General features: G+C 36.6%; 1 protein-coding gene across 2 annotated transcripts in view; it reads right to left on the reverse strand.

Annotated features, from left to right (window-relative positions):
- Positions 1-11,907, reverse strand: part of C17H8orf88 (chromosome 17 C8orf88 homolog) — a 41,943-nt gene extending 30,036 nt beyond the window's left edge. The window contains exons 1-3 of one of the 2 annotated variants that reach the window (XM_032610676.1): positions 11,760-11,907; positions 5,067-5,162; positions 2,264-2,337 (exon numbers count right to left, since the gene is read on the reverse strand). In XM_032610676.1, coding sequence (XP_032466567.1) covers positions 2,264-2,337; positions 5,067-5,136 — 144 coding nt within the window. In that variant the 5' untranslated portion in view covers positions 5,137-5,162; positions 11,760-11,907. Of the gene's footprint in view, positions 1-2,263; positions 2,338-5,066; positions 5,192-11,759 lie in introns of both variants that reach the window. The other variant, XM_032610677.1, reaches the window with a different exon arrangement.
- Between the last annotated feature and the right edge of the window lie 2,295 nt (positions 11,908-14,202).

Below are 14,202 nucleotides of genomic sequence, written 5' to 3' on the forward strand. Positions count from 1 at the left end.
TATTTTGGGGGAAGATGAAACTACAGCTCTATAGCTTCATTGTGGGGTTCGTTACATGAGGTATATATTTATCAAAACTCTTTGAACAAATGGGTTCATTTTTCTGTATGTAAATTATACCTTAACAAAGTTGGTTTAAAAAAATACAGAGTTAGTAAAAAGTGTCCTTCATTATAAATTATGTGATATATCTCTGACATAGATTCTGTTCGCTTTTGCATTATAACTGAAGCAGCAGACAAAATTTTAAACTTAGAAGTGTATCTAATTAATTGATTTTTCTCTATAAAATTTACAATATTAACATACTCCTTTTTACTTATAAAGTTTCTAAAAGAAGGTCAAGGGTTCCAAAGAGTGGTATGAATATTATTATTGTATTAACTAGGGAAATGCTAACTACTGGAACAGATAAAACAAAACATTACAATGGCTTAAAAAATTAATATAAAGCAAGTGTAATTAAGATATCATGGTACTGACACAGAGATACACAAATAGATCAATGGAAAAGAATTAAGAGTCCAGAAACAGGCCCTATTTATCTGAAAACTTATAAAGATGGCATAAATGTGAATGGAAAGAATAAATCATTCAATGAATTGTGCTTTACAACTGGTCTTCTATATGAAAAAAATAGATTTCTATCTATATCATACAAAAATTAACTTCAGGTAGACTATACACTTAAATATTAAAGCAAAACTTTAAATCTTTTTGAAGAATATATAGGAAAAATATCCTTTGATCTTAGGGATGAGAAAACTTCATAAACAATGATACAAAGCATGAAATCATAAAAAAATTTAAAATATGACTACATTAAAATTTTATAGTTTGAAAAAAAAAACACACACAAAAAATAAACAATTCTCTCATAGACCAAGAGAAATGGGCAAATGATATGAACTGATAATTCACAAAAGAGAAAAACCAAATGGCCAAATTAAACATAAGATGCTGCATTCAAAGTAATAAAGAATTAAAAATTAAAACCGACAAGATACATTTCTCACCCATTAAACATGAAAAAAGAGTGAAAGTCACGGGCTTCCCTGGTGGCGCAGTGGTTGAGAGTCTGCCTGCCGATGCAGGGGACATGGGTTCGTGCCCCGGTCCGGGAAGATCCCACATGCCGCGGAGCGGCTGGGCCCGTGAGCCACGGCCGCTGAGCCTGCACGTCCGGAGCCTGTGCTCCGCAACGGGAGAGGCCACAACAGTGAGAGGCCCGCGTACCGCAAAAAAAAAAAAAAAGAGTGAAAGTCTGACAATAACAAGGTAAGGATGCAGAAAAATCAGAGTACTTCATGCATTGCTTGTACAAATCACTTTGGAGAGAAATTTGACAGTATATAGCAATTCTACTACAGGTTTATACTACTGAGAACCTCTCAAACATGTATTAAACATAACATATAGATGGGTGTTTATTGTAGCATTTATTATAAAATATTTCTATTTCTATTATAAAACAGAAACAAGTGTCATGCCCATGACAGAAAATGGAACAAGAAATGTGACAGCTTAATATATATATATAAAGAGATTATTCTGTATCAGCACATATTGAACTGCTTTACTCATTTTAACAGTTGCCTAGTATTCCATTTATAAATATATTTATGCTAGTCTATGCATAATGTATTTGTGGAAGTTTCTAGATAAGAAAGGGGTACAATGGTTACTTCTGATCAGAGGAAATAGGTGACTGGGGGATAGAGATTGGAGGGAAACTTCACTAAATGTCATTTTGTATATTTTAAATTTTTAAATTTGCGACTATTTTATTTAGTCATTAAATTAGAAAATTTTAAATATAAACCTAAATGTGAAAAAACATAGCAGAATATGTGTAGGTAAAATATTATTTATATAAAATTGTAGAACAGTTAAAACAATTCTATTTGTTATAGCAAAAGTACTAATACATTCACGAAAACAATAATAAATTGAGGACAGTTATCTTGGGGAAGTATAGGAAGGAAATGGGATGGTGCAGGGATATATAGGTTTTTAAAATTTTACCTGTAAGGTTTTTTGCTTTAACATTTTCTAAAGCAAATAAAACAAAATATTTAGATTTGAAAACGGTGAGCAATGGGTATTAATAAGTGTTTATTCTCTTTAATATATGCCTGAAATAGATCATAACTTTTAAAAAGTATATAAAGCACTTAGTATAGTACCTGGCACACAACAGCCATCTAACAAATGTTACTTTCCAGTCGTAATGCTTTATTTTATTATAACTTCTAAGACTTACTCTGCTAACTCCAGTTTGTAAGTACTGGGTGTTGCATGGATATTCGTTTTGGAAGTTGAAAGGGAATACTGTTCCTGTTAGGAGAGAAAAAAAAAACGTTTTAAATATCTATTACTTCAATAAATGGTATACCACCACCTAAAAACCTTAAGTACCTAGGATATTCTAGGCACTGTTTTGAAATGTTTTCTGATAGTTCATTTACTCAACACAATGAAATGTCAGCCACCATGTTAGGAGATGGGTTTATAAGCATGAAAAAAGCTCAGAGATAAAAGAGTTCATAGCTTATTTTTAAAAAAACAAGTTCATAAATAATGACTATAATAAAAATAAGTTATGTGACAGGTACAGAGAAGATACCAGGGGAGAGTAGAGTGGGCTTTGGGGGTATCAACTAAGGCTTCACGAAAAGAAATAATTCAATCTGGGTCTTGAAGAAAAAGTAGATTTCTTTGAGGATGTGAGTTGTCCAGAGAGTATAGAAGTATGCTGAGAAAGGCTAAAATTAATTTCTGATTTACTTAACTATTCTGCTTAATAAACCCCTACTCCTGTCCAGATCTTAAGAGGATATAATTAAATGAGAGATCAGGGCTACCAGCCCACTCCTACCTACCCCTGAAATAGCCTTCAAGGGAAAGGATCAGTGGAAAACTGAACCTGTACAAATGAGGGAGGGATGAGTACTGTAAAAAGGCTAGTCACAGAAAGAAGCGGCTGCCAATGGTTTTATTTCCTTCGCTTTAGGAAAAAATCTGAGACTTCGCCCTACACAACTGCTTCTTCAGTGCACCAGAAGGATACAGCTTCAGCATTGCTAAACTATGGTCCAGAAGATCCCTTAATTTCATTTTGTCTGTCCTAAGTCACAGCCATCTTCAAAGGAAACATTACCAAAGTAGAGACAATCTTCTTTGTAGGAACCAAAGATAGGAGAAAAAATGGAGGACTGAGGAGCTGTGTCATTTCTATATTTTCCGATTCATCTTTGTACCCAGTAAAAGGGCTATATTTTCCCTTTTCTAAGTAGCCAGTTATTCAGTTGAACACATGGACTAAACAGAATTTAAATAACTTTTATATTTTATGTATAGACAAATATACATAAAATATAAATATATATACTAGTAATGAAAATAATAACAAAAAATTTAGAAATTAAATACCAAGTATTTCAAGAATTTGTCCAAAAGTTTAGTTTTATGGGCAAGGAAAATATTTTAGAAAATTTAGATTTCCTGAAAAATTAGATTTTATGTTCCAGCTCAAGCACAGCCTTAATCTGTAAGTGTTGCTTGGTACTAATTTTTTTCAATTAGGTATATTTTTTAAAGTCTAATGCTCTCTCCAGATGACTGCTCTGCAGTGATCATAATCACAGGACACAATTTGTATTGAGAGTATCATTCTGAGCAGAAGCCAGTTGTTAACCATGAAAATGAGACATGAAAAAAAAAAAAAGATACACAAGTTGCTCTCAGGCAAAAAAAATACATGAGTTCTTCCCACCTTTGCTGGTCTGGTAGACCATTAAGAAATGTCTTAATGTAAGTCAAAACCACAATGAGGTATCATCTCACACAGGTCAGAATGGCCATCATCAAAAAGTCTACAAATAGGGCTTCCTTGGTGGCGCAGTGGTTGAGAGTCCTCCTGCCAATGCAGGGGACATGGGTTCGTGCCCTGGTCCGGGAGGATCCCACATGCTGCGGAGCGGCTGGGCCCATGAGCCATGGCCGCTGAGTCTACGCGTCCGGAGCCTGTGCTCCACAATGTGAGAGGCCACAGCAGTGAGAGGCCCGCATACCACACACAAAAAAATAAATAAATAAAAAGCCTACAAATAATAATTGCTGGAGAGGGTGTGGAGAAAAGGGAACCCTCCTACACTGTTGGTGGGAATGTAAATGGGTGCAGCCATTATGGAAAACAGTATGGAGGTTCCTTAAAAACTAAAAATAGTTAACATATGATCTAGCAATCCCACTCCCGGGTATATATCCAGAAAAGACAAAATTTCTAATTCAAAAAGATACATGCATCCCAATGTTCATAGCAGCACTATTTACAATAGCCAAGATATGGAAACAACCCAAGTTCCCATCAACAGAAGATGTGATATATACACAATGGAATATTAGCCATAAAAAAGCATGAAATAGTGCCATTTGCAGCAACATGAATGGACCTAGAAAATATTATACTTAGTGAAGTAAATCAGACAAAGACAAATATTATATGATACCATTTACATGTGGAATCTAAAAAATAATACAGATGAATCTATTATAAAACAGACTCACAGACATAGAAAGTAAACTTATGATTACCAAATGGGAAAGGGAGGAGCAGAGGGATAAATTAGGAGTACGGGATTAACAGATACAAACTACTATACACAAAATAGATAAGCAACAAAGATTTGCTGTATAGCACAATTAACTATATTCAATCTTATAATAACCTATACTGGAAATAATCTGAAGATATATATATATATATATATATATATATATATATATATGTATATAACTGAATCATTACTGTATACCTGAAACTAACACAATATTGTGAATCAACTATATTTCAATAAAAAAAGAATCCTTCTCTTTGGTAATACTTCTAAATTCTTTAAACAGTGGAGATCATTGGTTTTCATTATTTTTTAAACATCCACCATTTATATATTTATTTACTTATATATTGTATACACACATTATTTATATATTATTTGGCCTTTCAAATACTAATTAGCCATTAACCAATTAATTTTTTAAAATGTGTACCCTAGATTACTCACCGGGAGAAGTCAGATGACGGACAGGTCTTGCTGGTTGAAGTGGTTTACCAATCAACTTTTTGGTTTCCATTGTTTCAAAGACCTTGAGGTTCCATACTTTAGGCGGGAAAAATACATTTTATCTTCTAGACAAGATAATCAAGTTGCTTTAACATATATACAAATAACCACGACATTCATTTGAAGAGAACTATTTTATAAGTTAAGGTGGAAAACACAAAACAAAGCATTTAAAATAACATGCAACAAACCATAGACCCCTTTGCAGCACCTGTCACAACTGAATATTCCCTCTTTAAAACATTTTCTTCCCTTAACTCCCCTGACTCTTTTCTTTAAGTTTTGTTTCCTATTTCTTTGATTGCCTCTTCTAACTTCCTTAGCTGATTCCTACTTTTCTCCAAATAAACTTAGGGATTCGTCCAAATTTGGCTTTGGTCCTCTTAGCTACTCTCATCTATTCTTATGATTGCAACTACCTATCTGCATGATAAATATGCCCTAATTTACACATCCAGCATCTACCTCTCTTTTAAATTCCAGTTTTATCTTTCTAATTGCCAAAAGATATTTCCATTTATATTTTACTATAGGTACCTCAAATTTAACATATCCAAAATTGCAGTACTATTTACAATAGCCAGGACGTGGAAGCAACCTAAGCATCCATCGACAGATGAATAGATAAAGAAGATGTGGTATATATATACAATGGAATATTACTCAGCCATAAAAGAAATGAAATTGAGTTATTTGTGGTGAGGTGGACAGACCTAGAGTCTGTCATACAGAGTGAAGTAAGTCAGAAAGAGAAAAATACCATATGCTAACACATATATATGGAATCTAAAAAAAAGGTTCTGAAGAACCTAGGGGCAGGACAGGAATAAAGATGCAGATGTAGAGAATGGACTTGAAGACACGGGGAGGGGGAAGGGTAAGCTGGGACAAAGTGAGAGAGTGGCATTGACATATATACACTACCAAATGTAGTGTACATATATACACTACCAAATGATAGCTAGTGGGAAGCAGCTGCATAGCACAGGGAGATCAGCTTAGTGCTTTGTGTCCCCCTAGAGGGGTGGGATAGGGAGGGTGGGTGGGAGATGCAAGAGGGAGAGGATATGGGGATATATGTATATGTATAGCTGATTCACTTTGTTACACAGCAGAAACTAACACAACAATGTAAAACAATTATACTCCAATAAAGATGTTAAAAAGAAAAAAAAAGACTACTTGGCACAAGGCAAGTGCTAAATAAATGTTATTACTATAAAAAAAATCAAATTCATTACTTTGACTCCAAAGATGTCCCTCCTCCTGTATTCCTTAAGTCATCACCAACTCCCTCATATCACCCTCAGTTAAAGACACCTTAAATTTGTCTATATTAGAGCCCCCACACCATAATCAGTCTCTAATTCCAATCTATTCTACTTCCAAAATATCTCTCAAATATATTTTCTTTACTCCCACCACTACTCTTTTAGTCCCACAGTAGTTCTTAATTCATCTCCCTGAACACCTAGACTGATTAAACTACTCCCTCTCCCTATGTACCTATGTACCTGGGACACAGTGAATATGCCCTTATCATGCCACTTAGAGAACACTGTACTATACTATACTATATACCACACTATAATGGCTGATTTGTCTTCCATACTAGGCAAAAGTGAGGAACAGAGTCTTCTTAAAAGTGAGGAACAATATTTTCATTCCTCCTGTGTCCCCTACAACTAACTCAGTACTTGGACGGGATCCAAAGTAGGTGTAAAACAAGCATCTGCTGAACAAATGGGTGAATATAGTCTCCAAACTATGATCTCCTTACACAAATACCTGCTTAAAAAACTTCAGTACCCCATCACCTCCTGAATTATTAATAGAAACAGGACCCAACATCCATGTGTCATGCACAGTAAACCACTTATCTATGTCACATTATTTAATATTCAGAACAACTTTATAAATTAGGCACTATTAACAGCTAGAGCTCAGGTCTTGGGTCAGCCTACCTAGGTTCATATCATAGCTCCACCACTTAGTTATGTAATTATGGAAAACAATAACCCCTATCTCCTAAGTTTGATGTGAAGACTAAAAAAGAAAATCTGTATAAAGCATTAGCACAATGCCTGGTACATAGTAAAAGTTAAATAAATGTAATTTTATCATTTTTTTATCCTCATTTTACAGAGAAGGCTTAGGGAAATCAGGTAACTTGCCCAAGGTCATGAGTCTAAAAAGTGATGGGTATGCTCATCCCCATGCTTTTGGCCAAGATGCTATGATCAAGCTAGCCCCATACTCTCTTTCCACCTCTCACACAGGCAGAACTGTCCAAGTTTCATTAAGTACCCTTCTTATGTGCTCATAAATCACCCCTGTATCCTCTTCCAGTGTGTTGCATTAGTTTCAAATACTTATTATCTGACTATAAAATTATAGCTCTATCACTCAGGTATATCTCTAATGGCTAGCACAGTGTCTAATACACAGTACATGTTCACTAAGTTGTTGAATTCATAAATGTTATTTTGTTTCATCATATATATTCAGGTGCTCTGTTTGGAGTTCCATCACTCTCCCTGCTGCTCTTCTCCCAAATTGCTATTCATCCTTCAAAGCCAAGGTCAAGTTCCCTCTACTTCCTTGGAAAGTATCCTCATGTCTCAACGCTAACATTAAATAAACTGGTTCACATGAAGTTCTCTAGTTCCTAACAAATAGTTGATAGTAAAATAACAATAGTGGTAGCAACAATAATGATTTTTCTTTCTTCCTCCAGTGGTCCATATTGTATTGGGTTGGCCAAAAAGTTCATTCGGGTTTTTCCATGACTTCTTATGAAAAAGCTGAATGAATTTTTGACCAACCCAATATTTTGCCTATTAATTTTTCTAAAATGTATCATACAAAAAATCTATTATATGCCTAATTGGTTAGACTGTGAGTTAGTTTAAGCCAAAAAAACTAGGCTTTATTTATCTTTGTATTTTAGTAGCTGCAACATAATTAGTTTTACTAAATAAATCTATAAATTTAAATACCTCCTATTTAATGAAAATCTTCTGATGCCTGAATGGACCAAAAGCTTTCCAAATTTTGATACCTATCAAGACAAAGTCAAAAGTAAAACTCCACCTGATTTTGCACTTGCTCATCCAGAAACTGATTGTAACCCATGATTTTAAGCAGAGGTTGGTCTAAGTGACTGTTTCCCTAAATATAAAATAGGGTTAATCACTTTCTTTATGCTCCAAAGAAATGTTTTCATCTTAAAAAAAATGCCTTTGGACATAATTCAAGTGTTAAAATCATAAATTTATAAACTATCTCTCAAAGTTAGCAATGATAACTAAGCACAAAATAGTTACTTTTTCTTGAAATTTGGAGAGATGCAAGCCAGTACTCTAAGTTAACACCCATCTAGATTTGTAATGTGTATGTTAACTGGTATTTCAGCACAGTGATTAACAACCTTCTAAACAAAACTAATGAACTACTTTGATATAATAGGAAAAAAAATAGTTATAAGCATATGTAGCAAAAAAACCCCACTTCAAATAGTTATTGAATATTTTCTATGTGGAAGGGAATATTTTAATATGGACCAAAGAACAGTCTAATATTGCATTATTTAATGTTTATCCTAGCCATTTTAATTAGGACTCTAATACTAGTAGTAGTAATTTTCCATCCTGTTTCCCATATGAAAAGAATACAATAGAGTACTTTGGCACACACTTTTTTATTTTTCATTGCTCAGCTGAAATCGAGTTGGTAGGTTGTAAAGTCTTTCCAGTTGCTGAGCAATGCAAATCCCCAGTATTCAATGCAAATCCACAGTTGCCAAGTGTTGGGGAGTTACAGAACTCTTATATGATTTTACAACACATGTAAATAAACAAGCAAACAAACGAAAAGATTTTTCAGTACCACCTACCCTTTCAATTTGTAGTATGAAAACTACAGCAAAGTCCCCAGATACATAAATCCACATCAGTTAAGGAAATTATTAAAGTAAACTATGTCTGCATAGAGACAGTGACATTATAGGGAATAAGTTTGCGATGCATACTACATAACAGCATCATGTCTTAAACAGTGTTATTAATGGAAAAGTATTTACCTTATACAATAATAAGCAATTATTATTGTAAAACTGATCTAGGATCAGAATCTATGAAGGACAGGGCTCCACAAACCAAAGCCTAATTCTCTGGGTTACAAATAAAGACAGCTGAACTACACAGTCAGCATATAAAATAACTTCAATCTTAAACTCTAATGTCTGCTCACTCATTGAATGTAGAACTCCTTTCCTTTGAAGCTACCTAGGTTAGGCATTTATGATATCAAGTGTTACAAAGAACAGTTGCAAAAAAAACATAACCCTACCTACAACATTGGGTAGCAAGTAGTGGGCCTGTCATAAAGTTGTCTTTGAAATGTAAATATATAGTTTTGTGGTATAAATATTTTTAAAGGACATTTTGATCCAATGTCTCAAAAATTCATTATATTAACACATGCTGAGAAATGGTTACTAACTAAAGTTGTTTTTCAAGTTTACATAAATCATCTTAAAATGCCAAGTGGTATGAACAGAACACTGGTTTGCAAGTCAGGAAACCTGTGTAGGTGCTATTCTTCATCTAGAATACTAACTATATCTTAGGTTATTTGTTTGTTTAAAAAAAATATACCAAACTAAATATAAGGGCCTACCAATTCTGAAATTACAAATTAACCTAAAATTTTCTAAAATATAGTACCATGAGATAAGTATATATACTGATCAATTGGGGCAAAATTTCATTACCCAACATATCCTATTCTTTTTTAATTAAAACTCCATTTTTTGAGATCCTACTACATGTTAAATGCTTTACATATACTACCTCATTTAATTTTGAGCCATACATTAACTGTTGTAGAAAATCATTATTAGCTACTTTTCAGATGAGAAACCTGAGGCTAAGAAAAATAAGAGATATGCTCAAGTTCACACGGTTGTAATTGGTAGAAATGAGGTTCCGACTATAAAGTTCACGCCCTTGTCTCTAAACTTGTGTGTTTGGTAAGTAAAAGACACCTGACTCTCCACTATTCCATGTGGACACTATATGTATGGATAAAAAAATTAATTATGAGAAGGAACATTTATGTATAAAACCTTGCTGAATAAAGTGGTGTGTGCTAATAATTTTCATTTCCTCAATTTTCCATTTTTCTTCAACTACTAAATAAATTGTGGGATTACTATGCTTTCCTCACTCTGCAGACATGGTACACTGCCATTCTAATCCACAGAATGGATTAGATATATGAAACATAATATGTATTATACTTAAAAGCTGAATATTATACTTAAAATTTACAACTTAAATTCTAGATTTCTTTAGAAACTGCTGATGGTTCTGCTGCAATTAAGAAATAAAAGCATATAAAATTAAAGAAACAAGCTGAGAGAAGAAGTGAAAAGACCATGCTTTCATTTACTTCATGTATATTTCCCATATAGGATTATACCAGATAGGATTTAATCTTAATTTTCAACTTCAAAATATCTCTTTTACAAAGTTAGGATTCCTTAAAGCCAAATGCTGCTTGTAAGTAAACAGCACAAACTGATAACCTGATAGATGAAAAATAACATAAAGGAAATATAGAGGAGTACAGGATAAACTAATTATGACTTACATGACGAAAGACACTTTATACTCCACAAATCGTGTTGCCATATGCAGGAAAAATTAAAACTAAAATATCAAAAAGTTATAAGCCTAGAGTGTCCCCTTATATTTTCCATTTCATGCTTTCTGACCAAAAAAATTTTTTTTCTTTGTGAAGCATCTTTCAATACAAGCACAATTTAACATTGAGGTGGGATAAAACTGTCCAGGTAATGGGTGTTGGTGGTTGTCATAACTGATGTAACTGTCCTTTTTCAGGTTTTTTTTTTTTTTTTAGTTTTGCTAAAATATCAGCAATTATAAAATTTTGATACAAATATGTTGTACACCTGAAACTATTATAATGTTATATGTCAACTTTTGTAAAACAGCATACCCTTACATACAAGTTGCATAGAACATCTTCAAATACGTTCATTAACCATTTGATTTCCTTCTGTGAAGTGACCACATATGTCTTTTGCTTCTTTATTCTTACTGGGTTTTCTTTTCTTATTGAATTTAATTTATTATTAATAAAAACAACTACAGTAATCTCAAAAACAAAAACAAACTGTTGCCCAAAATTAGTAAGGATGATTCTAGGACATGGGAAACAGTCTTCAAACCATCCCACTACCTAGGACCAGGTCCTGGGACAGCGGGCGATGTGCACTTCCTTTTTGGGGCTTTTTATGTGTTTGTTTGGTTTTTGTTTTATCAATATCCCTTCAGCAGTGTAATTCCCTTGGCCACTGGCCCCTCGCCCGGTTTTCCACACCGGCCCCCACCCCTTTCCTTCCGACCTGCTCGCTCCCTTCACACTCTAAGAACCACCTTGGGGACCCTGTGGAGGCCCTGCCTGATTTGCGCCGACTGACCCCAGAGGTTCTCTCCCTCACCTCAACTTCCCCCGTTTCCTCCCTCGGAGACGGCGTCCACCGGCCTCCTCACACCCCGGGCCTGACTTCTGTCCCCGTATGGCTCGTCATCCCCGGCCACCTACCGCCTTAAGATCCGGGAGGACTTCGGGACAAGCAGCCGCGTCGCGGCGCTCAGCCCTAAACGCGGCGGCCGAGCGCCCGGCTGCCCGTCCGGCTGCCCGTCCGTGAACAGCTGCAGCCGCGAGTCCGCTCCAGGCCCAGGGTGGCGGCGACGAGGGCGGGGCAGACGGCGGCTCCCACGGGCGTTGGGCGGGCGCGGGGCGGGGCCTCGGGCGCCTGGGGCCCAGAGCGCGGCGCCGCCCGGCTGGAGCAGAACCGTTAAACCAGTGGCGTGCGTTTCTCGGGATGTGCAGGGCGCGAGGGGCGGGCGCAGCGTCTCGGGAGCCGCGCGTGGTGCGGAGGCTTCGCCGAGGTGCCTTTGGGACCCCAGCCGGCGGTCCTGCCTGCCCGACACGGGGAGGCGCGAGACGAGACGTCTGCGCGGTGCCGGGCGGCGGACTCCAGGAAGCGTCTGTGAGCTATGCCGCCTCTGTGAGCGAGGCCGCCGGTGAGCTGACGACTGAGCCCCTCCCGCGTCGGAGCTGCCGGCGGATCCCGCAGGCGCTGGCAGCTGTCCCTGGCCTGAATCTAAGTGGTGCTAGGATTCGGCCTGTCATGGAGTAAGGGAAATGGTTAACTTCTGACAGGAATACATATCGCACACAGACTGCCGTCCTGAAAGGAACAAAATTGGTTGAGGCGACTCCATCTGAATCCGAATCCTTTATTTTTAATTTTCACTTTTATTCTTTTACTCAATTTTTCACTGTTATTTTTGAGAGTCCCCACTTGGTACTACCACTATACTAGGGGGACGTGGAGGCGGAACACGGGTGAACACGGGTGTAATTACAGGGCTCACAATCCGGTGGGCCCCTGGGCTGGTGAACAAATTCTGTGGGCTGTGCTAAGTATTGCGATAGGGGAATAGATTTAAGTTGGGAGCATAGTGTAAGGAATGCCTAAACTGACCCTTAGGCTTGGAATGTTAGAGCCGTTTTCGGAACAGCTTAGGCTTGGTTTCTTCCAGCTGGCTGGAGGAAGAAGGCAAGGAAGAAGAGACGGTGCAAAGGGAAAAGAAAACTTGTCTGGCGTACAGTAGTTGGAGTAGGGGAAACAGCAGTGTGGAAAGGAAACAGAAGTGGACATAAATCAAAAGTTTGAATCTTTCATAACTTTTTGAATATTGGAAGGGTCGTTCTCACAGCACTATGGAGGGCGGATTGTGTGTGTGGGGTGTAAGATATAGCAATATTAAACAGGCCACAGAAGGCTTCCCTGGGGGTGTCTGCAATAACTCCAATAAAAAATAATGATGTCTGAGATAAGTACCAAAGAAGAAGGGATAGATCTGAGAGATGCTGCTGAAGTGAAATCAATAGTTTTGTGACAGACTGGGTGAAAGGAGTGAATAAGAAGAGAGTCTAGGGTGACTCGGGGTTTCAGAATTGGGTGAACAAGTGAATAGGTGGTGATGACATAAGACAGGGAACACAAGAGGCAGAACAGGTTTAAGGAGGGAAATGATGAGTTCAAACTGGGACTTGTAAATATGAGATTATAAAAGAATATTTAAGTTGAGGTTTTCAAACAGCTTTTTTATGTACACACAAAAAAATATGTACCCATACATATATAACATACATACACGTTATAGATAAATTGGAACATTAGGAAAGGGATGCTGATTAAGAAAACCCATTCCAGAAAAAAGTATTTAGAAAGAGGACTCAAAAGGCAAGTACTGCAAAGGAGGCTGTGTAAAGGCAAAGAAAGCTTGACTGGAATGGGATAACTGAACATGAAATGCCTCTTTGAAAAGGGATCATCTAAGCTAGGGCTGAATGCTGATGTAGAATAAGAAAAAGGTATTTAGGGAAAGGGAACTGTACGTATTAATGTCCTGGGGTGAGAAAAAACAAAGTTTAGCATATTTCAAAAACTGATTAAGACCAGTATGGTTGAATAGAAAGCAAGAAGAGAATGCTGAAGATGAGTTTGGAGAGACAGGAAAAGCTGAAATCCTACAGTTTTTTGTAGGCTCCAGTAAGGAGACTGAATTTTATTTTAAGAGCAATGGGAAGCATTGAAGTGTTTAAGTGGGACAGTAATATGGTAGGATTTACCATTTTAAAAGGTGTGGAGTTTCACAATCACTTCCATGCATAGTCAAGTTATTGCTAGCTATTTAGGTGTAGAAAAGGCTTCCAGCAACATTCTTACCTTCCACTGAGACAGCTCACCTGGCTTCAGAGACTAAAGTGCAGGTCAGAAGAGGTGTCATGATAAGAACATGTCCTGTGGCATGAAGCACCAGAAGTCTGTGGATAATGAAGTCAGTAAATCCTTTCAACCCCCAGATGTAAAAAATTGTAGGTGTAGGATTCAGTTCTCATTAATCTAGTCAAAACAGAAGTTTTCTTCTTGAGGAATATGTTTAACAATGTAACATATACAATTATATAT

This window comes from Phocoena sinus, chromosome 17 (genome assembly GCF_008692025.1).
Source record: "Phocoena sinus isolate mPhoSin1 chromosome 17, mPhoSin1.pri, whole genome shotgun sequence".
Lineage (NCBI taxonomy): Eukaryota > Metazoa > Chordata > Mammalia > Artiodactyla > Phocoenidae > Phocoena > Phocoena sinus.